Here is a 23,658-nt window from a genome sequence, read left to right as displayed (position 1 = left end):
TACTTGTAAACACATAATTCGAGTTCATTAGCTCCACGTTTTGCAGTTGTTTCGTGATACATAAACATGGTGGCTGAATTGTAAGTCCACAGTTCTCATCTGTAATAAATAATACCTGTTGACAAATAAGGAGTTGGCAAAGTTTTTTGTAAATCAAATGTGAACACTTCGTACGATGGATCACATTCTGCTGCTTTGGATTCATTTCTGAGTGATTCCCTGACTTTTTCTGCGTTTCAATGATGGATTTTCATCTCACATTTCAACTTCTTTTTTCTGCTTGTCGTTGTCATCTGCATCCATCTTCAGTTTAAGGACATCACATGTTTTGCTAGTATCCTTTCTGGGATGGTGGAAGGACAGGTTAAAATTGGTTACAGAAATTCTACGATACACCCATTCTTTCAGAGGGATTTCTGATGAGTTCATACATTTTGGCTACTGTAAGATCAGGTGAAAGATATTTTCTTGATCTCTGGTGAGATCTAGTATACTGGCTTTTGAATGATGGAAATGAGGAGATGTGGTCGTGAATCTCTTGCATCCTTGTCCAGTGTCTTATGTTTGCTATGTTTTCCTCTGCCATCAGGGGTGGGTACACCACCACCTTTTGTCAGCTGTTTTGTTACTGCCCTGGCAATCCGACAATTTGACACAACAAATGTTGCAAGAAAAAATACTTTGCAAACAGGAACTACACCACTTGATGTTGTCACATGATATGTTCGTGAGTACGTACGTCGTGATGTGTTGGGATTCTTGCGGTCTCGATGATGTTTTGTCTGAATAGTTTTGATAGCACCACACAAATATGCGTTCTGCTTGTCAAAGTCACCAATACTCCAAAAATTGCGGGAAATCTCTTCAGTAACATTTTCGTTACATTTCAATCGGCAAACATGGTTTGGGAGTGGAGTTAAAGTTATTGCAGGAACAGTCTTTCCACAAGCATTTTTGTATTCTTGAGAAGGGCACCTAATCCGTTTTTTCTCTTTCTTGGTGGTTTATTTATAGAGAACACTCTTTGAAAGAAACTGAGCTTTAACTTTACAATTAATTCACTTTACTATGGTATTGCATAACAGACAAGCACAGAATAAAGATAAGGAAATCGTATAATAGGTCAACCATGCTTACTTGACCTCACTGTTGATGTGTGCACCATATATACCAATTGAAGGTTTACTGTCGTAAAAGATAACAGTAATTTCAACTATGCATGAATGATCCTTGTAGTTTGTTTCTTCCACTAATACCAAATATGCCACTATTTCAACAGATAATAAACATAATTACTTGCCTATTAACTCATCTTCATCACATTGCCGTTTTCTTTTACTTCTCTCTTCTTCAGGTTCATAGTCAGGATCTCGGTCCGAATCATCTAAAGGGCCTGCAACAGATTAGAATAGGGTTAATTCAGTAGTGGTCTAACTCTACAAATAACAACGAAAACTGCCTGCTATAAACATGGTCATTAAAAGTATTTCAAACAAAATAGTGTAACACAATCTTCAACATGTGAATTTGATAGATACTTACTCTCAGAATCGTCAAACATCTTCTCAGCCTCAATATTAGAAATTGTATTGAATGCACTGCAAACTGTCTTCATGGACGTGGCCATATTGGATTTCGAGTTATACCATTCTTGTATTAACCTGTTGTACAATCCAGAAAGTACTTAAAAACAATGCTATCTCTAATTCAGAAATGGAGATAGATATGAGTTTGACCACTATTGCACAAAATAAATATATAAGTTAGGTATTGTTTCCTGGCCTTAACTGAAAAATGACAAAAAATGAGTTAGACCACTTTTATTCTCAGGGCTTAATTCATCAAACTTAGGCCTAAGCCCACGGCAGTTCCACTGAATGACTGAATTAGTCATTGGGAGGACGTATGGGTGTAATCTTTTTCTTTGGTGATTTTTTAGATGGATGACCATAAGATGGATCCATCTCGTTATCCAGATCAGCCAAAGATTCATAAGGATTGTCCAAAGGAATGAGTTGTTTTTCAAACTTCTTCAATCGACCTGAGTTTTCGTGTCTTTTCCTGACGTAGGTTTACTAGGACCCGGCTCCCTAGTTAAACCTTTTGATGGATTTTTAGACTCCAAAGACACCTGCACAGATTTAGCAGGTTGCTTTTGAACAGCTTTTGTAGCTTGTCTTTTTGCTTTTGCAATATCTGAAATCTTTCTGTATTTATCCTCTCCATTAGGCGATGTTAACTCGGTCTGAATGGCAGCACTGGTTATAGAAACCTTAACTGCAGTGGTATATGATTTACCTGCCACTACAGGTGTTGAAGTCTCTACAAGTTTTCTTGCCTCATAAAAGGACAGGTGTTTTTCTACTTTTTTCTGTTGTACTTGCTTTTCCATTTTCCATCTTGGACACCCACGCGAGTATGCATACATGCCATATCATTTTGACATGTCTTGCTGTCATGATCAAATTGACCACAACGAGCACATGTCAATCTGCTACGACAAGTATTTTGCCCATGACCAAACGTTTGACACTTCAAACATCTCAAGGGATTGGGTATGTAAGATACAACAGGTATTTAAATATCCTGCCTTTAGCGAGTTTGGAAGAGTTGGCAAGTTGAAGGTCAAGATCAAAGTATGTGTCGGAACAAGTTATTATTCAGACGAATACTGATCCGTTTAACCAACACAACACCTTGTGAGGCGAGATTTGCACAATTCGCATTCTCACGTAATCCCTCAAAGTCTCTAGAACTAATCACTCCCTTTGATGAATTCAGGGAGGAATAGGGTGTAACTTTAATTGGTATGTTACATAACAGTTTGAATTTCAGAAGATTTTTTTATTGACTCTCAGTAGCGCATCCATTAACAAAGAGCCATTCCGGAATTTTGTAATGGTTTTAAGCTCCCCAACTAAAGCTTGCAATCCTTTGTCAATTGCGAATGGAGATCATTTCCGCAAGGCCTCGTCATCAGATCCTATAACAAGTAACCTTGGCCAGGTTTTAACATAAATTACCTTTGACTTCTTTATATATTCAAAGTCATAGAGTCTGAAACCTCGGTGTGGACCCGTTTAAGGGCCCCATCAAAAAGTAATGACATATTTTTAGCCATATTAAAAACTAAACTGATTCATCAACCATTCCCCCACCCACCACCAAGACCAACGAGGGGATATGGTGCTGCGGATAACCAGCAGGCAGCCATGCCAGGGATACATGGTTGATATACTCAGGCAAGGATATTATAATCACCCGATTGACCTTAGCCACCGCCCCAAGAGCAATAAATACAAATGATATAAAAACAATGTTTGTTCTTGACAAAAGTAACAAAACAAAGGTTCTTTGCTCCAGAGCTTGGCATGACCAGCCGATTAATTAGGTCGGGTCTCCCTGACCACCCGTCTGGATGAACTCCAGGCCAAAGTGGTGTGTTTCCAGAAAAGACACCTGCAGATAATATGTTCCCAACTCAACCACCAGGATCCCATCATCCAGCATTACGGGATGCACCTCACGGCCAACAAGGTGCCCCAAAAGGGGAGTTGTGCTGTATTGGCCATTCTCAAAAAGAATGTTACACTCCTGCACCACGGTGAGGTTATAGCACGCGCAGGGGACTAAAACACAAAGTCTTCCAAAACAGCGAAAAACGGTCTTAGCATTGCCAGGTCAACACATGATTGCTTGAAACTTTTTTATGGAGCTCAATTCTTTAACCTATCATTACTTTATATTTACAGTAGGTTTATACACACCAGAAAGTAATACGATACGCATTTGGCTCCTTTATGAATTTTATATGTATTGGTTATATAAATATGAATGACAAAACCGTAATAAGTGAACAAGGCCGTATATCTTTACAATAAACAGTTGAATGGGCATTTGGCATCTGTCCAATACCTCGTCTATAAGAAGACAGCCACTCCCGAGGAGATTTTTATTAGCGATTACATCTTTCATGCACCTCCACAAAGAGGACTGTCACTCCCAGACTAGTTTACTAGTAAACTAACACAGGACAGAGCTAACTGGTAGATGTAAAACTGTGATGACAAGCAATCATGAATCACTGTCAAAACAGTAAAACTATTACACATATCATGTATATCCTTATTAACGCTTCTTTCTTTTCCAGCATGCACGCCGAATGTCAAATACGGAGCTAACTGTGACATGAACTGTATCCAACGTAAATGCGCATCTTCGTCTGCATCATGCGATGTACAGACAGGAAATTGTGGAAATGGTGGATGTCGTCCAGGCTACCAGGGACTCGACTGCACACAAGGTATCTAACAACTTGATATTTTTATTTGTAAGTACAACATGTATTGATGATGTGAAATGTGTCTTATTAATGGCAATGTACCTACCATGGTGTAGGCTGGAAGGAAGTCGACTGAATGCAGACGGTACCGAGTTATAGTTAGGAATCTCAATAGTCCAAGTAACAATTAGTGATTAACCCGGAAATAAATAGTACAGAGCTGATTTTTTCAGCATAGTTGCAGAATATCTATAGTAATAACATATCAAAAGTCCCCAAGTTTACGAGGTGTGCTACCTTTACTACAAACGTAAATTTATAATTATCGTCCCGTAACCTATTTCGTCGTCAACCTTTGAGAGCCCGTAATGTACTATAGGACCCCTATCGCACGCACATTTTAAACAATTCCGATCGCATATTTAAAACAAAAATAAGAATAAAAGTTTTTATTAGTAAAAAAGTTTAAAAAAAGTAAAACTAAGAACAAAATATGTTATTGTAATGATCTCTGTTTTTGCTGTGTTATGTTGAATTACGACTATAGTTAAATTACTTATACGTTTATAAATTGTATTTAAATAAATAATGCGTATTTAGTTATTAAGATAAATGATTTAACACTATGTTTACGGACCTAAATGTGCAAACATTCTTTAGCAGTTTTGAATGAATAAAAGTAGGCTACATTTGATTAAAACTTAAAATTTGACAGTAACATGGATTGTAATTCATATTACAACGTAGCAGTGCTATTGATATTTTTTCATATATGAAACCACATACGTTTTAATAGAAGTATATATTTTCAGGAATGGGAAGGAAGCTCGAAATTAGATGTTTTATTTAGTACACACGAATTTCACACCATCCATTCATTTGTATTGGCTATTAATATTTACAGGGCCGTGCAAACAGTTAAGGTTGTTGCAAACCCTGAACGTACCAAAACCAAGAATTATGTTTAGGTTAAAACTACATTCCCTGGAATATTTTTTTATTATTTAAGCATATAGAACAGAACATCCAATTACGTTTGGTGCATATATGACGCCGCACTCCGTATTGGTTTCACTACGCTGGCTTATCCAGGTCAAAAACAAATCCAGTATTTTGAAAGTGGGACACTTTTGACGGGCTCGTACCGATCTCGGTTTTCATTGGCTTATCACAAGTATAGAATTCCCCAACAAGAGATCACGTGAGATTTCGCAATGTTTGAACAAATTTAACTGTGTTGATTGAGGGGTCGTCTCATATCTCCAAAACATATTTATATCCATAGAGGTATGGTATAACGCCTTTCCAGGGGTCGGTGAGTGGGGGATTTGCCTTGAAATTTTGACAGTGGCCAGCTGTTGGCATACGCGTTACATGTAAGGGGGTGTTACTAATTACGTAACGCTCTAGGGGTAGAGGAAGAAGGTACTGTGTTCGATTTACGTAACATTTTTCAAGACTATATGTTATGTTTATTCATTACTCAGACCTAAAAAGGTGTTTTTTTGGAAATGCGCGGTCAGTCTAGGATCGATCCTCATCGGCGGGTATACAAAAATACCATGGTATGTGATATTCTGTCTGTGGGATGGTACATATAAACGATCCTTTGCTAACAAAAAAATGTAGCTGGTTTCCAAGGCGCGTGTGCAGGGATTTCAACGGGGTTGGGTTTATAGACTGTGTTGAGCGAAGTTTATATGGGGTCATGCTCCCCCCAAAAATACAAGTTGGGCAAGTAAGGGTTTTGACCTCCAATACCCTCCCCCTGCACATGCACCCAATTCCTCTCTAAGAGTATATGTCAAAATTACCAAATGTTAGACATCCAACAGCAGATGGAAGGAAAGAACGACGCACTCAACACATTTTATTTACGGTTGTATGGGGTCGGATGATTATTAAATCAATATGCTTTATCTTTGATGTCGTTAAACAACACCCCCCCACCCCCCCAACTTTACCCTTTCCAAACGAAATAATATTTATTTGAATTTGTCGATTTTAACACGTAAAATTAAGAAGTGAAAACGTTCATTGTCTACTTTAGTATATTTTATATTAAAAAATATATACATGATTAATGTGTTACTAGTATACAAACTAAACTTTGAAAGTTCTACTAACACTTTATAAAATATTAATTTTGAAATAGGAAGGTACGACTGTCGATAATACGTTGTCAAGATCAAACCTGTCGATAATACGTTGTCAAGATCAAACCTTTAACTAAAGACTCTAGTACCGTATCCTCAATCGAACGTTCTTCGTACAGCGCAAGATTTCTCTTTTAATTTTTTGAGACGAACCCTACAATTTGAAATCGGCAAACGCACGTGTTAACTGAAACTGACAACAGGCTGTCGTTTGTGCTTTGCCGAGCTATGGCGGCACAGGCGACGAATCAAGCGTATACGTTTGACGATATCCGTTCATAGCGAACACACATGACTTTTTTAAAAGTGCATTTGAGCTTGTATTTCACATTTTTACATGATGTTATAATATGGTAACCAGATAATGCAACTTTAAAAGAACCCGTTTAGTCTACATCGGAATTTCTGCCATAAAATAATGTGAGGATACGCAATGAAAACAAAAACAGATCATAACTGCCCCTACTAGGTAGTTATGGCTTTAAAATCGTTTGAAATTGAATACTGTATTTTATGTACGTTTAAACATTTTAAAGAGTAGTTCTCTTACTATACCTTTTCAAAATACTTTTTAAAAAAATGCATTAATTTCTAACATTTTAGGGTACGCAATTTCGTACCCTCTGGCACAAACCCTGTACCCGTAGTCTGATTCATTGTTTACTACCACCCCACTTACTTCAGGGTAAATACGGCTCTGTACAAGGATAGCGACACAATAAGATAATCAGGAAAGTTGAAGGTTAGAAGCATAAACAAATTATTTTAGAGGAAGCCAACTAAGTGAGACAAGAGGAAGGTGGTCAGACTTACAATTGTCATACCTGTGGTACAGGTAGTGTTACCAACTCAACACAGCTGTAAATGTGGGTGATATAATGAGACATACAGAACCAAGGCAGAGTTCAGCTTGCAATCAGCAGTATTCTGTTGAAGTACTGGCAACCTGTGCATATCCTTATTTTTAAAGAATAATGGTTTCAGTGAACTTGTAGTTAGGAAGAGCTTAGCACCTAACGTTCATCTTAGTGGTCAGACTCGGTTTTGACCACACCAAAACACATTCCATAGTTTGCATATGCATCACGGAGTTGCCCTGTATACGTGCGTGGGGTGTCATTCTCGATATTGACAATTTTCAGGAAAATTATTTCTGTCAATCTTTTTCATTCTGTTTATCATACAGTTGTTCTTGTTTTGTTTTTAGTCATATTTATTGTTTGAATTTGCGATTTACTGATATATATATATGTATGTATGTATGATATAGATATACTCTTTAAAAACGTAGGGGATCTCTAATAAGAAGTTATATATATATATATATATATATATATATATATATATATATATATATATATATATATATATATATATATATATATTATATTATATACGACAATGCAGCGTACGCGCATGAAACATTCCATCGAGTGGTACTAACTAATCACCCTTACACCAGGAACCTAACGCGCGCACACATACACCTCTCTCTCTCTCTCTCTCTCTCTCTCTCTCTCTCTCTCTCTCTCTCTCTCTCTCTCTCTCTCTCTCTCTCTCTCTCTCATATATATAGAGAGACAGGGAGACAAAGACACACACGCACATACATACACACACATACGAATAAAACTATAAAGGGTATTTAATTTATCTCAATTGCACTCGCTTTTAGGTTTCACCACCTAGTTAATATTACTACACTACATAAGACCATAATACACTACCCTAATTATACTACACTACACTACACCTCACCACACTATATTATTCTACACTACAGTGCATTACATCACAGCTCACTACATCACACTACACTACACATTACTTGCACCACATCTCACCTCTTCAAACTACACACACAACACACACAATAAAATGATGTTTTTTTTAATATAGGGCACATACATATCGTGATCGTATTTTAATTTGCCTTGCAGCTTTCCATAAAATATTCCAATTTTTATCAGGGTTTTTTTCACAAAAACAGGTCGAATGTTTTTTACCTGCTTGCTAGTTTTAAGGGACATCTTGGACATACACCAGCCCAATATGTCCCAATTCTACAAATTACACACACACGCACACACACGAAGATGCATACACACACATACAGATACATACACACACACACACACACACACACACACACACACATACACACACACACAGAGAGAGAGAGACAGATGCATACACACATATATGCACATACATACGTAGAAACACATTTACACATGTAAGATTATACAACAAATACTAAATGTTTGACATCCAATAGGCGAAGCTTAATTAATTAATTGGCTCTTGTGCTAAATAAACTAAATTTTAATCATTTAAAAACATAACACAGTAGCGTTTAATATCTTTATTCTATATGGCAGTTAAAACTGTTATTTTGCTAGTCATATCTCAAGAATATCTTGGGTCGAGCACTGCCAAATATGTCTCATTTAGCGTTCAGCTCAAGATGTCCTAATTGGGAAATATTGGGCAGTTGGGACATTTTGGGTCGATACACTCACCCCATAGTATTTTATATAATTTTACCAAAGATTGATTGATATACCAGTCGTGGTGCACTGGCTGGAACGAGAAATAGCCCAATGGGCCCACCACGGAAATCGATCCTAGACCAATCGTGCATCAGACGAGAGCTTTACCACTGCGATGTCTGAGATACAATAAAATGTATAATAATATCACTCTGTAGTCTTCGCGACCATTTTTGTGGCTATCTCTGATTTAAATGATTATGCAAATATCTCAGCAGAAGATTGTTATTAATGAATTCCTTGGCCCATAAAAGTAAAATGTAATTAATTGTAATTTGCTTATAGAACAACTGCTGCTTTATTAGCGACCATCTTGGATTTAAATGACGTGGCAATGGCTTCATTAGCTAGAATTAGTTCAAAATGATTTCTTTGTCCCTAACACCCAGTCATAGACATCAGTTTTGCCATAGGTGATTGCAAGTATCAGAGATACTGCCAGTTAAGTTTTGGCAGCCATCTTAACTGTTCCAAAATGCTAGAGTACAAAATTTGCACTCCTTGGGTCCTCAATCAGCACCTTCCGAAGATCCAACAATTGCAAAAAACCCAATTGAACCTACTGAACTGCAAGGTTCAGTAAACTAGAGCAAATACACCTTTTTCTAAAGGGGGGGGGGGGGGGCATTTTGATGGCTGTTTTGTATTCAAATGATGGTGCTATGTTTTAGCTAACAGAATGTTATTATAAATGAAATATATTACCATTAAAGTCCAATCACTTGTTGAATTAAAGGGACATTCCTGAGTTTGCTGAAATTTTTAAGATGTTATCGACTAACAGAGACTTTTTAACGATTGTAATTACATATCAAATATATTTTTCTGCACAAAATAGTAGTGGCTGTATATTAAACGTGTTTCTGGTCGTTCTAATATTTGTATTAGGTTAACTTTCATTTTATTTCTTAAATTTGTTTTTTTTCGTACGAAGACAAATTCCAGTCTGGGCTTCTTTCAAATATTAAGACGCCCACAAGCACATTGAATATACAGACACTGATATTCTAAACAAGAAATTATATTCAATATGTTAGTTTAATCGTAGAAATATTTTATTAGTCGGAAACACCTTAAAATGCAGCAAACTCAGGAATGTCCCTTTAAGTGTGAAATAGCAATTTATGCTTTAGCAGCAAATACCAGCTAAAAACAATTTGATATTGACCTTGGTCCAACCGTGATCTTTAAAATCGGGCATGGAGAACGATGTATGTCCATCCATAGTTGAGAAGCGCAATGATTAAATGTACATGCGTATTAGCTGGCAACAAATCTAAGATTTTGTATGCACGTACTTTATGTATAGCACCTAATCAAGACCGTTTTCAAAGTAGGTAATCCTGCTTGTTTAACTTATTTTCCAACTTGACTGCTGGACTCTTGTATTGGCAAGAAAAAGGTGTGGATATATTTTTGGAGCCTCATCTAACAAGTACTTGCATATATATCATAATCAGATCAGGCATGTCCCTTCATGCATTATCTTTACACATATTTCAACTGTATATAATCACTTGATCATAAAGGCAACCTTTAATGTCCCACGGATAGCTGCTATAAAGAAAATTGACTGTAAACTAAACCGAATACCTTAAACAGATACTGATATCCCAATAAGGTTTGCTATGGTTTTAAGAGGGAGTCATGGCCTAAGAGGCCGTATGCCTGACTTTATCTCAAATTTCTTACTGAATAAGTCTTTCAAGGTACGAGTGGGATCTACGTTATCCGATTCTCACTCGCAAGAGATGGGTGTGCCTCAAGGTAGCATCCTGTCAGTAACTTTATTTTCCGTGAAAATTAATAGCATCACCCAGTGTTTAAAACCTGGCGTTGATAGCTCGTTATATGTCGACGATTTTCAGATTTGCTACAGGTTGTCCAGTATGAGTATCATTGAACGTCAGCTGCAGCTTTGTTTGAATAAACTTCAACAATGGGCAACTGACAATGGATTTCTATTCTCAAAGTCAAAACGCGTCTGTATGCATATCTGCCAGAAAAGAGGTCACCATTTACATCCTCATCTGTTTCTGGACAAAACTCCGGTTCCAGTTGTGGAGGAGACCACATTTCTGGGGGTTATTTTTGACAGGAGGCTGTCTTTTGTTCCTCATTTACAGTATGTGAAAAAGAATGGCTTAAAGGCCCTCAATATCTTAAAAGTTATTGGCAAGACTGAATGGGGAGCAGATCGAAAGGTTATGCTCCGACTTTACAGATTGTTAGTTCGGTCTAAACTTGATTATGGGTGCATTATGTATGGGTCAGCACGTAAGTCTTACTTGCAAATGCTAGATCATATACACAACCAGGGACTTAGGCTTTATCTTGGTGCTTTCAAAACATCTCCTGTGGAGAGCTTGTATGTCGATGCACACGAACCTAGTTTGGGTGCTAGACGTGCAAAGCTTTCTCTGCAGTATGCTACAAAGATTAAATCAATGCCAAAACATCCTGCGCACAATGCGGTGTTTGATAATAAATATATGAAGTTATCTGATGCGAAACCGAATGCGATTCGAACATTTTGTCTTCGCATTAAGCAGTTTTTATCAGTTTCCAACATTGATTTAACAGACATTTTGGAAACGCCTTCATATTTTATTTTGCCACCTTGGTGTATCAAACCACCACAAATTGTATTCGATCTTGTGCATCTAAAAAAAGATCGCATAGATGCAGTTATTTATAAACAACACTTCATGGAAATCCAAGAGAGGTACTGTGATTACATTCCTGTTTACACAGACGGATCACGGGATGGGAATTCTGTGGCTTATGCTACAGTTTTTCCATCAGACGCAATAACTTCCATGAGATTGCCCGATTCGGCATCAGTCGTTACTGCTGAAACCTGGGCAATCATTAAAACCCTGTCACAGATTAAGGATTCATGTGCATCCAAATATATTATTTTTACAGACTCACTGTCCTGTCTCCAAGCTCTACAGTACATGAAATTGGAGCACCCGTTAGTTGGAATGGTGATACGAAAGTGTGTCTTCTTATCAATTGCCAATAAAGATGTTATATTTTGTTGGGTACCCAGCCATGTTAGCATTAAGGGTAACGAAAAGGCAGATGCTGCTGCCAAGTCTGCTTTGAACTTGCCCCGTGTCCATGTTGGTGTCCCCCTACAGTAATTTTAAATTCCATATTAACTTATATATCTTTTCGACTTGGCAAGATGATTGGGACGGTGCGGTTGCAATCAAATTTCATGCTGTCAAGCCAGTCCTGGGAGAGTGGCAGTAATCCTACAGGCGGTGCAGGAAGGACCCTCCTCCTCAGTGTGAACATTGTCAGTGTACACTGACTGTGCGCCACATTTTGGTGGAGTGTGATCATCTCCAGCCGACGAGAAATGATATATTTGGCAACAGAAATGTTTTGGAATCTTTTAAATTCCATCCAGAATTAATTGTAAATTTTTAAAAACACTTTGACTTCTATACAACGTTTTAAAATGTACTTACCTTGATTTTATGTATATACTTTTCACCCACAGCTCCTTACACTGTGGTTTCACATAAATATATATAAATAATATTTTCATATACTTACCATTTGTGACACCCAATAGCCGATGTGTATTTTGTGCTGGGGTGTCGTTAACATTCATTCATTCATTTAGTCTACGCGGTCAGTTTGCAACGTATAGGGTGTCGTAGTGCTATGGGGTTTTTTTTAGCAGGAGATGTTTTTTGTCTACTGTACAGAACTGACTCTTTTGGCGTAGAAAAGTGACAGGTTGTCAGTATTCTACGGGTGTCAAAATACCACATTACACCGGCTACAACCCAGACCGAGTTTAAGGACTCTGAGGGTAGGTGTAAGGCAAATATGCCAACTTCTATCACGCTAACCACTAACAACAAACCATTAACTCACTGTCGCGGGCAGACAGTCCAGGTAGCTGAGGCGTGTGCCCATGAAAGTGTGCTTTAACGTTAATTGAATATAAGCATGAAAACAAGTAGAAATAAAAGGAAATGCTGGAATAATAATAAATCTATAGATTACAGTAGGGATTAGTAGTAGTAGTAGTAGTAATAGTAGTAGCAGTAGTAGTCGTAGAAAGTTGTAATAGTAGTAGTGGTACTTAGTAGTCCTATTTACAATAGGGTTTAGTAGTAAAAGTAGTAGTAGTATTAGTAGCAGTAGTAGTAATCGAAGTAGTAGTAGTCGTACTAGTAGTACTAGAAACTACTAGTAATAGTAGCAGTAGTAGTAGTAGTAATAATAGTAGAAAGTAGTAGTAGTTGTACTTAGTAGTCGTATTTACAATAGCGATTTCTAGTAGAAGTAGTAATAGTAATAATAGTAGCAGTAGTAGTAGTAATAGTAGTAGTAGCAGCAGCAGTAGTAGTAGTAGTAGTAGTAGACAATTGTAATAGTAGTAGTATTACTTAGTAGTCCTATTTACAATAGGGTTTAGTAGTAAAAGTAGTAGTAGTAATAGTAGCAGTAATAGTAAATGAAGTAGTACTAGTACTTAGTAGTCGTATTTACAATAGGGATTTCTAGTAGAAGTAGTAATAGTAATAATAGTAGCAGTAGTAGTAGTAGTAGTATTTATAGTAGTTATAGTAGTAATAGTAGTAGTAGCATTTATAGTAGTTATAGTAGTAGTAGTAGTAGTAGAAGTATTTATGCCATTAGGAAAACACTATTTAATTATTTTTTCTCTGTTGTGTTTAGCATGTGCGAGTGGTGTAAAGTACGGCTCTAACTGTATCAAACCATGTGATGACCGTCACTGTGCTCCTAGTGGCTCGTACAGATCCACGTGTCCTGCAGCTACTGGAAAATGTTATTGGGGATGTGACCCAGGATGGAAGGAAGATGACTGTACACAAGGTATCCTACATCTAATGAAATGTATTTTACTCTATAATATTAGCTCATGAGATGCGACTCACAAACACACACACACACACACACACACACACACACACACACACACACACGTGTGTGCATACATAGGAGTACGGGCTCCCATTTTGTAGGGGGTGGGGGTCGGTGCAGGATGATTTTTGCCAGAATTAAACGAAAATGCCCGAATCTGGATAACAATATTTATTCATATTATCATTACTGTCAAACGGCTATATAGAGATGCAAACGAATTACTACGCATCTGTACATTGATTACAACTGATATTGTTTGTAGAATTATATAAATACGTGGCGAAAAGATTTCAGGGAAGCTCGTTTTACACGAGTATCCCTTTATTTTTTTACAAGTTTAAGGATTTACTCTAGCCCTTAGGGAGGGCAGTTGCTCGCAAGCACACACACGCACACACGCACACGTGCACACACACACACGCACACATATACACATTAACCCTTTGGCTTCATTTCCATTATTTCCATTTATGAATAGGTGTGTATGTATGAAAGTGGCTGCGGCAGGATTGTGGATCTGGTTAAATTTCCAACTGTAGCATCTGAGTGGTTTGTAATGGACACACTAGAACAAACATCCTGGAATCATATAATCATTATAAATAACTAACATTGGTATTACAACTTAGATCACACACACACACACACACACACACACACACACACACACACACACACACACACACACACACTTTCGTTAACGTCGTTTATGTGTATGCGTGTATGTACCAGCAGTAGTAGTAGTAGTAATAGTAGTAGTAATATTACTAGTAGTAATAGTAGTAGTAGTAGTAGTAGTAGTAGTAACATCAGCTTTAGTAGTAGTAGTAGTAGTAGTTGTTGTTGTAGTGGTAGTACTAAAAGCAAAAGTAGTAGTATCACTAGTTGTAGTAGTAATAGTAAAAGTAATAGTAGTAGTCGCTGTAATAGCAATGGTACTAATAGTAGGACTACTACTACTACTACTACTACTACTAGTAGTAGTTGTAATAGTAGTAGTGTTTATGCCATTTAGAAAACACTATTTAATGAAAAAAATTCTCTGTTGTGTTTAGCATGTGAGAGTGGTGTAAAGTACGGCTCTAACTGTATGAAGTCATGTGATGCCCGACACTGTGCCCCTAGTGGCTCGGACAAATCCACGTGTCCTGCAGCTACTGGAAAATGTGAGTGGGGATGTACCCCAGGATGGAAGGGAGACGACTGTACACAAGGTATCGTAGTTCATAAGGAAATGTCTTTTGCTCACGGGATGGAACCCACTCACGCACACGCACACGCATTCACACACATTGACGCACGCATGCATACGGGCTCTCATTTTTTTGTAAGGGGGGGGGGCTGATTTTTGTTCGAATTAAACGAAAATGCCCTTATCTAGATAACAATATTTATTCATATTGGCAATACTGCTAAATGATATTGCTGGTAGAATGATGGAAATACATGATGAAAAGGTTTCAGGAAAGCTCGTTTTGCTCGATTTTAAGGATTTACCCAAGTCCACGGGGAGGGAAGTTGCATTGTTTCGTACACTTATTCTCGCGTGTGTGCGTGTGTGTGTGTGTGTGTGCGTGCGTGCGCGCGCGATTGCGAGCACACACACACACACACACACAAACACACTCACTCGCTCTCCCTCACACACAAACTCCGGTATCACCATTTATGAATAGCTGTCTATGTATTAAAGTGTCTGCGACAGGATTCTAGACACAAAATGACAACCACTGACGACTATTTACATTTTTTTGTTTTTTACCCCTCCTTTATAATTTTGGCATTAGATTGGCCACAGCTAGGTTTTTAATTTGCTAACGACCACAAAAGGCACAATGGCACGCAAAACAAACAATAAATTCCACTGATCAAAATCAAACAAGCGTCGAGAGGCCCTACGAACAGCAGCCCCTCACATATACAAGATATGAATAAAAGGAAAAATTAAACAATGAGTCACGAGACCCTACGAATACGGCGAAACAAAATCAGTCAGTAGGAAGTGTTTTCCCCATCTTAAAGCGATCATATCTAAAAAAAAATATATATACTCTTTTTTTTCAGAGCACAATATAAAAAATTTCAAATACAATGGTAAATTGCTGACCCCGGCATAAGCGTACGAGACAGGGGGCGGGGTCAAAACCTCAAATTCAGGCAAAAATTATGTAGATATTCGGGCAAAATGTGCTAACCTGAGACCTTTTTACCATGTATTTCCATGATTCTATCCAAAAAATTAGCTGTAATTCAAGTAAAAATGCGTAGTTGTTCATTTGCAACCCTATATGGCTGTTTGTTAGTAATGCTAATATGAATAAATCCAGATTCGGGCATTTTCGTTTAATTCGTGCAGAAGCCAGTCTACCCGACAAAAATGAGACCCCGTACACAATACAACGATAATTTGGGGATAGTTAACCAGCTCTGAGTACAGCAGACATGTATACTTCCCCCATTAAACGTTAAAGATTCACCCTAATAAATGCTACAAGTTTCATTCTTACTTTCACTAGCCGTGACATTTATAACCTCGCTCTAAAAACAAACATACATAAACTGAAGTAAATTCTGGGTCGAAAGGCTCTGGAAAAAGTGATAGTATATTGGCAATAAGTACATGTGTTATAATCGTCCACCAATCGCTATTACTGGATGAACGTCTCTGTTATCATATTCCGAGCAAATGTGGGGGTTTTCGGTCCAATGAGCCTTCCCTAATGTTTATGTCCATGTCTTTGTGGTTATAATTTAAAAAAGACAAATCAAGACCAGCAGTATTTAGATACAAAAGTACTAAGGTAAGGGTGGGTGGGTATAACTGAACTCTCTACAAAAAAAAAAAAAAAAAAAAAAAAAAATTAATTCCTTTTTTCCCCTTGTTCTTCTTGGGAACCCCCTTGAGACCTCTCTTCACCGCATTCCTCCTTTTTCCAAGCTAGGTTGGTGCCGCCTGATCTTTGTCTCGCACCGAAGAAAACGCTTTTCACCAAATTCATCGAAAAAGTTGATATTTAGTTTTAGTATTTTAATATGCACCATGTCTGGTACTTGCTATCCTGCCTATGGAATGGTGCCTATAAAAGATCCCCTGTTACTAATGCAATAATTTGATAACTAGATTCCTAATGAGTGACGTAACATTGTTTTAACTTTGATCTTTGTCCATTAATTACTGCAACTAACGCCGCATTGTCAATATGCATCACCAACTTTTTATTACAGAAGGCACTGCCCTAAATTTGTATGAAAAGGACCACATGTACCAACTATAAGAATGTAAATTCTTTCAAGATTGTGAGCCCCTTCCAATGTGAAGGCCATGAAAACTATACCCAGTGTCCTTGTAAAAAAAGCCCCACAACCCAGATCACCGTTTCCTGCACTGTCTCTAATCAGCTGCGGAACATCACTATGGTACTAATCAGTACCCGGAACGTAACGTTTCTCATTGAAATCTTGTAATAAAAACTAACCACATTTCTATATATTCCCGCATTCTGGCAGTTACCCTAATAAAGTGGTGCGGTTGCATCATTAAATCGCCTGTTGAATGCACTAGCATTGGATACAGCCCGACTAAAGAGGTTTAGGGATCCCACTACTGCTGGCAATTCGTTTAATGTAACATTCGTCTTCCCAATGTACAACAACAATAATGCTTTTAACTCATGTGTATCGTTAACCAGACCCAGGAAGACTAATGAGGTGGTAGGGCCACGAGTTGTTTCCCCGGCTATGGGCAGTTACAAATCATTACAAACATTACTAAAGCCATCCATAAGTATTTCACAATCATTTGTATCTGCGGACCCTGGAAAAATAAAGTCGTCAAGATAATGGGCAAGCGTTAATTTGTGGGTTTTACGCTTAATATAGAGAACTTTTCGAACAATGAACAGGAGATAGAATTGCTCTTGGGCAGACATTTATCTAAATAATATTTCCTGTTCAAAATAAAAGCCTAACAAATCAAAGTCCCCATGATCAATTGGTAGCAGCCGGGAGGCTGACTGTATGTCCATTTTAGCTAACCTGGTACCTGAACCTAACTTTGCAATCATTTCAACAACCTCGTCTACAGATGTGTACTTTACTGAACACGCTAAAGGATCGAGAGAAAAATACATTAATGTTTTTGTCTGCAGGAAAAGACAAATGCATAATCAGTCTCCACCCCACCCCCATCCCTAGTTGCTTTAGGAACTAACCCAATATGTGAAATCATTTGGCCTTTTCTTCCAACTCCTCGTGATACTGTCTAGCCGATGACAAATTGTAAGTGCACGTCTCAATCTGATTAAACTTAGCTCTACTGGTCTACCAGTAGATCTAACAGCATTGCTTGGACTCCCATGTCCAGATGACATTTCGTTTGTAAATAATAATTTAAATATCGACCAATAACACTTCGCCTTTTATAACGTTATTTGGGAGTATACAACTTTTTAAAAATATCGGTCGAGACTATTTATGTGGCCACCGTACCACGAACCATACCAATACGTACGGGTCGAGTTAGGCGACCGCTCAACTGCAATATATAATATAACTCCAGGTGTTTCATTTATTTTTAAAGAACTGAATCAATCTTCAAGTTTACATGACAAATTATTTATTTTATTAAATAAAACATGTTTTAATGCATTGGCCAAATCGGTTTGGTGAGATACAAGTTTGGTTTTGTATTTTGTTTAACGACACTACTAGATCACATTGATTAATTAATCATCAGCTATTGGATGTCAAACATGTGGTAATTCTGATACGTAGTCATCAGAGAAAACCCGTCATCAGGAAAGCACATACCATGGCCTTTAACCAGTTGTGGTGCACTGCATAGATGAGATACAAACATACTGCAAAGACACACACACACACACACACACACACACACACACACACATTCTCTCTCTCTCTCTCTCTCTCTCTCTCTCTCTCTCTCTCTCTCTATATATATATATATATATATATATATATATATATATATATATATATATATACCTCTCGACTCATTATCTGGATTACAACTTATTATTTCATGGGAGCGGGATCTAGATGTCGGTAAACTCCTCATCTGAGGTTCTTTGGTTACAGGAACGAATCTCCTCAGTGGATAATGTTGCGTATGTTTTCCCCGTCCCAACCAGTGTCCCATAACTGGTATATCAAAATCCTATCAAAGTGCATATAAAAGATCCCTTGCTGCTATTGGAAAACAAATCTCTAGCTATTGATTTATTATGTCGAGCGCTCAATATTTTAACTCTCATCATCAAGTATGTCTTTATATTTTGCAATTCTCTTTTTGGCTGGGCGCGGACGGAGTTTAGCTCAGTTGGTTGAGTGCTTGCCTGAGTGTTCGCCTCAGGTGCTTAAATCGCAGGATCGAACCACCTTGGTGGATCAATTCAACTGATTAGGTTTTTCTCGTTCCAACCAGTGCACGACAATTGGTCAAAGTCTGTGGTATTTGTTTTCCTGCCTGTGGGAAAGTGTATATAAAAGATATCTTGCTACTGATGGAAAAATGTAGCTTATTATCTTGAGCTTTCAACTTATTATCTTAAGCTATTAATGTATTATATCAAGCACTCAACATATTAAGTCTCGTCAACATATAAGTATTTTCTTTTGGCAAATATATTTTTGGCTGTACAGTACTGATGCAGAAGTCTAACGCTGGTGATAATAAGTCGAGCGCTAAGGATAATAATTTGAGCACTATTATTGATCAGTTGACTTACTTTGATATTGCATTTAATTACACTGGCAATTTTAAATTAGCATGCAAAACTAATTCAATTAGATTGCCGCTTAAGTATCTAAGTATGTATTACCATATATACATGTATAAGACATTTAGAGTGTTTAATACTGAGTGAGGTTCGATGACGTGTTGGGAAGAGGTTTGTTGTTTTAATTTATATTATATTAATTTTGATCTGTGTATGTATGTATAAAAAATATATATATATACTGTGTGAAAATGTGACCAAAAATGAAAAAAAATAAAGTTCAAAAAAAGAAGAAAAAAGATTGTCGCTTAAGCAATAACCTATTTCAACCTTTAAAAACACGGATGGGGGGGGGGGGGTGCAGTAATAAACTATGGATTGTGTACTGGTATAAATGGATTTTATGCCTATACTATCACGTTGTTGTTTTTTCGTCTTGAAACGAAAGTTCAACTCTTGACGATTGTGTTGACCATTTCAAACAGCTATCTCATAAACTAAGAAGAGGAAACTCCAGAAATACAACTCTGACTGATATAAATGAAAACAGTGTTTCTTTTGAAATTAAAGGGACATTCCTGAATTTATTGCAATGCTATACAGTTTCCGGCTAATAAAACCTTTTTTAATTGCTAGAATGACAATTTACTTACATTTCCTTGTCCAGAATATCTATATCTGTATATCCAATGTGTTTTTGGTCCCCCAAATGTTCGTAGTAGCTCAATATGCATTTTTGCCAAATATTTTTTCGTACGTATCAATTTATTTTCCCCTTCAACCGTCAAATAAAGTCTATTTTTAGACGGCGGATTCCCTTCGACTTGTCATGCATTTGAAGCGCATCACATGACCTTTTTGTGACGTAGAGCACATGTAAATACCATGCTGCCTGGTCATTTCGTACCCTAGTCATTTCGTACCATTGCAAAAAGTCATTTCGTACCTTAGTTATTTCGTACCATGGTCAGAAGTCTTTCCATACCATAGTCATTCCATACCAGTATATAAAAAACGAATCGACCATAGCATAAAAGCAGTGTTTTTTTGTTTTGTTTTTTAAATTTACTTTGACAGTTTGAAAATCAGAACACATTATTGTGCAGCATATCGTTATTGATTTACCATAACACCTGTCAACTGTTATTTCCATTTTACCTGACAAGAGCCGTATTTGGTATGTACTACTAACGGCCAACTTCGATGTTTTCTGAAATTGGCTCCAATTGACCAAAGTGTTTTTTTTTTACATTCATAATTAATAAATATGCTAATAATAATAAATAAATAAATAAATATGAACAATTTTTTTCAGTTACCAGCTGAACTGGTCGAATACTACTTATTATTACTTATTATCTTATTTGTTTAAGAAATAAACAATAACAACCACTGAAAACATTGACTACCCTATCGATTACCAAATCAGCCAATTGCTCATGTTTATTACTTATACACAATGACAATATTTTATTTTTTTTTGCTGATCAGAAACGCCCTTAAATTAACAACAAATTTGTTTCAGTGTATGGTACGAAATGACTTGATCTTTTTTTAGGGACAAAATTAAATATTTAATGATTTATAAAGTCAGTTGCACGTGGTGTTTGCATCTTATATACGTAATTAGATTGGGCACGATATGACTTTCAATTTTGCAATGGTATGAAAGGACCAAATTAGGTACGAAATGACTATGGTACAAAAGAACCAAGCTATGAAATGACTATGGTACGAAAGGACCAAGGTACGAAGTGACTAGCAACCGGCCGAAACGACCAGATACCCATAAAATTGCACCATCACAGTATTATGAGTATTATGCTTGGGTTGGGGCGAGTTGACTAATGGACAAAGTTCCGATCTTTCCAACATCTATAGATCTCTATAGCTATAAGTACAAGTGACCCTAACCCTAAATGCTAGAACGATCAGAAGGCTTGCCAAGCCGAAGGCAATAGAAAAGAAACAAGATCAAAAAGTTGTTGAAGTTGAAAAAAAAAAATGAAAAAAAAAGAACATTATTATGAAAACTTGGAATTGTTATCGGCATCATTTCTACTTTTTTCTTTTAAAATGCATCCATTCGTATCGCTTAGTTTAACGATGGTAATCAATGCAAAACGTCAATATTAAAAAATAAATAACATTAAAAACGTGCTTTCCATACGGTTCGTCCACTGGACAATTCGTCCACGGACGATTGGTCCACTCGATGACTGCATTTTTTTCATACATATTAATAGTTATTTCTTTGACATTGTAATGGTTTCTTAACATTATTTTGTGGTATACTATAACCAAAAGAGTAAAATAGAGTTAGAATTCAACATTAATATCCATTTTGTATTAACTGTTTGTATTGACTGTTTGTATCCACTGACGATTCGTCCACTCGCTCGTACATTATCTCGCATGTCACGATGTGGTAAATAGGTAATGCAAGCCTCCGCGTCGGAAGACTTTATTACCCCCCCCCCCCCCCCCCCCATGTCATGTTCTCCTTCAATGGCGTACATTATATCCACTGTACCCTCCCTCGTCACATGTTATCCCCATATGCCTAATAACCTCGAAATAAAATAAAAACTCGTTGTCTTCATTTCCAATATAATTAAATGTACATTAAAAAACAATTCAACAAAACAACAAATGTCATTCAAACAAAGCGTGTTGTTTTAGACGCGACTTGATTCAACTTTCCGGATCTCGTTTCACGGACTGCGATTTTGTGTTTCCGTTGACTGGTGATCGCATTAAGTCAGTTTTGTCGGAATCGAACGAAAGGATCGGTGATCTCCGTACCCCCCCCCCCCCCCCCCCCCCCCCAAACAAAAAAACAAAAACACGCGCACTTACTGAAATGTGCATCTGCTAGATCGGGGAACTTTCTCGGATTGAATCATTGCTAAAACTAGGTTGTAGAATCGAACTTTTTGTTGAACTTTGGAGTAATCATCTATCAACAATCGGAGAAGTTGGGTCATAACCCCTACCCACCCCCCTATGAAAATCTCAACGGATTTACACGATTTGGAAAAACGACCCTTAGAGACCCCAGAAAAATCGGAAAATCCGGCATATGCCGGAAAACTTTCACCCATAGAAATGTACTGGGGAAATAAAAACCCAGTGGACGAATCGTCCGGAACTGATTTTTTGTAGTGGACGAATCGTCTCGAGTTCCTCAGTGGACGAATTTTCAGTGGACGAATCGTCCGTGGACAAATTGTCCAGTGGACGAATCGACTGCATCCCAAAAACGTGTACTCACCGAAGCCATGTTGAATATTGCATTGTGGGACATTTGTGTTCTCGTCATCACTGCGTCCTCTGACCTTCACCTTTCCGCGAGGATTTCAAATAATCGTGTCATGGGGAATCCCGAAAGTATTGTTCTATGTAAGTATTTCAATTTCGCACTTTTCATTGATTTTTTTACACAAATGTATTACAGGTGAGTTTACTAATCCATATTACTGTCTATTTTATTAGCTTTAAAGTCAAGAATGTCCCTTTAATGAACTTCATGAACCTATAACGGAAAAGGAGATATATACGGCAATAGATTCATTAAAAAAGAACAAAAGTACCGGACTGGATGGATTAATTTCGGAAATATTTTTTTTATTGTAGAAATGTGTTAACTCCTGTTTTACTACGAATATTCAATTTTGTTTTTCATTCTGCTGTTTATCCCGAAAGTTAGTCTTGTAGAGTACTTGTTCCAATACAAAAGAATATTAATAACTACAGAGTCATAATTATTATGAGTTCCTTTACAAAAGTGTTTTCGTTAGTATTACGAGACAGATTAAGTAATTGGTGTGAAGACAAAAATAAACTCAGGGAATTTCAGTTTGGTTTCAGGGATGGATGTTTATGCTCTGTGTATTAATTACAAAGATTCTAAGTGTAAAAAGAAAAGTTTGTGCATTCATTGCTTTTAGAAAAGCTTTTGATAGTATATCTCGTATTTTTGTTATGGTCTAAGTTATTAAAATATGGAGTAG

General features: G+C 37.2%; 1 protein-coding gene across 1 annotated transcript in view; it reads left to right on the top strand.

Moving 5' to 3' along the window:
- Positions 1-19,027, top strand: part of LOC121374524 (multiple epidermal growth factor-like domains protein 10) — a 31,221-nt gene extending 12,194 nt beyond the window's left edge. Inside the window, exons 4-7 of the mRNA XM_041501627.1 lie at positions 4,151-4,303; positions 13,698-13,856; positions 14,963-15,121; positions 19,005-19,027. Coding sequence (XP_041357561.1) covers positions 4,151-4,303; positions 13,698-13,856; positions 14,963-15,121; positions 19,005-19,027 — 494 coding nt within the window. The remainder of the gene's footprint in view (positions 1-4,150; positions 4,304-13,697; positions 13,857-14,962; positions 15,122-19,004) is intronic.
- The last annotated feature ends 4,631 nt before the right edge of the window (positions 19,028-23,658 follow it).

The sequence above is a fragment of the Gigantopelta aegis genome, chromosome 6 (genome assembly GCF_016097555.1).
Source record: "Gigantopelta aegis isolate Gae_Host chromosome 6, Gae_host_genome, whole genome shotgun sequence".
In the NCBI taxonomy this organism is placed as follows: Eukaryota; Metazoa; Mollusca; class Gastropoda; order Neomphalida; family Peltospiridae; genus Gigantopelta; species Gigantopelta aegis.
This window is presented reverse-complemented; position numbering and strand designations above follow the sequence as displayed.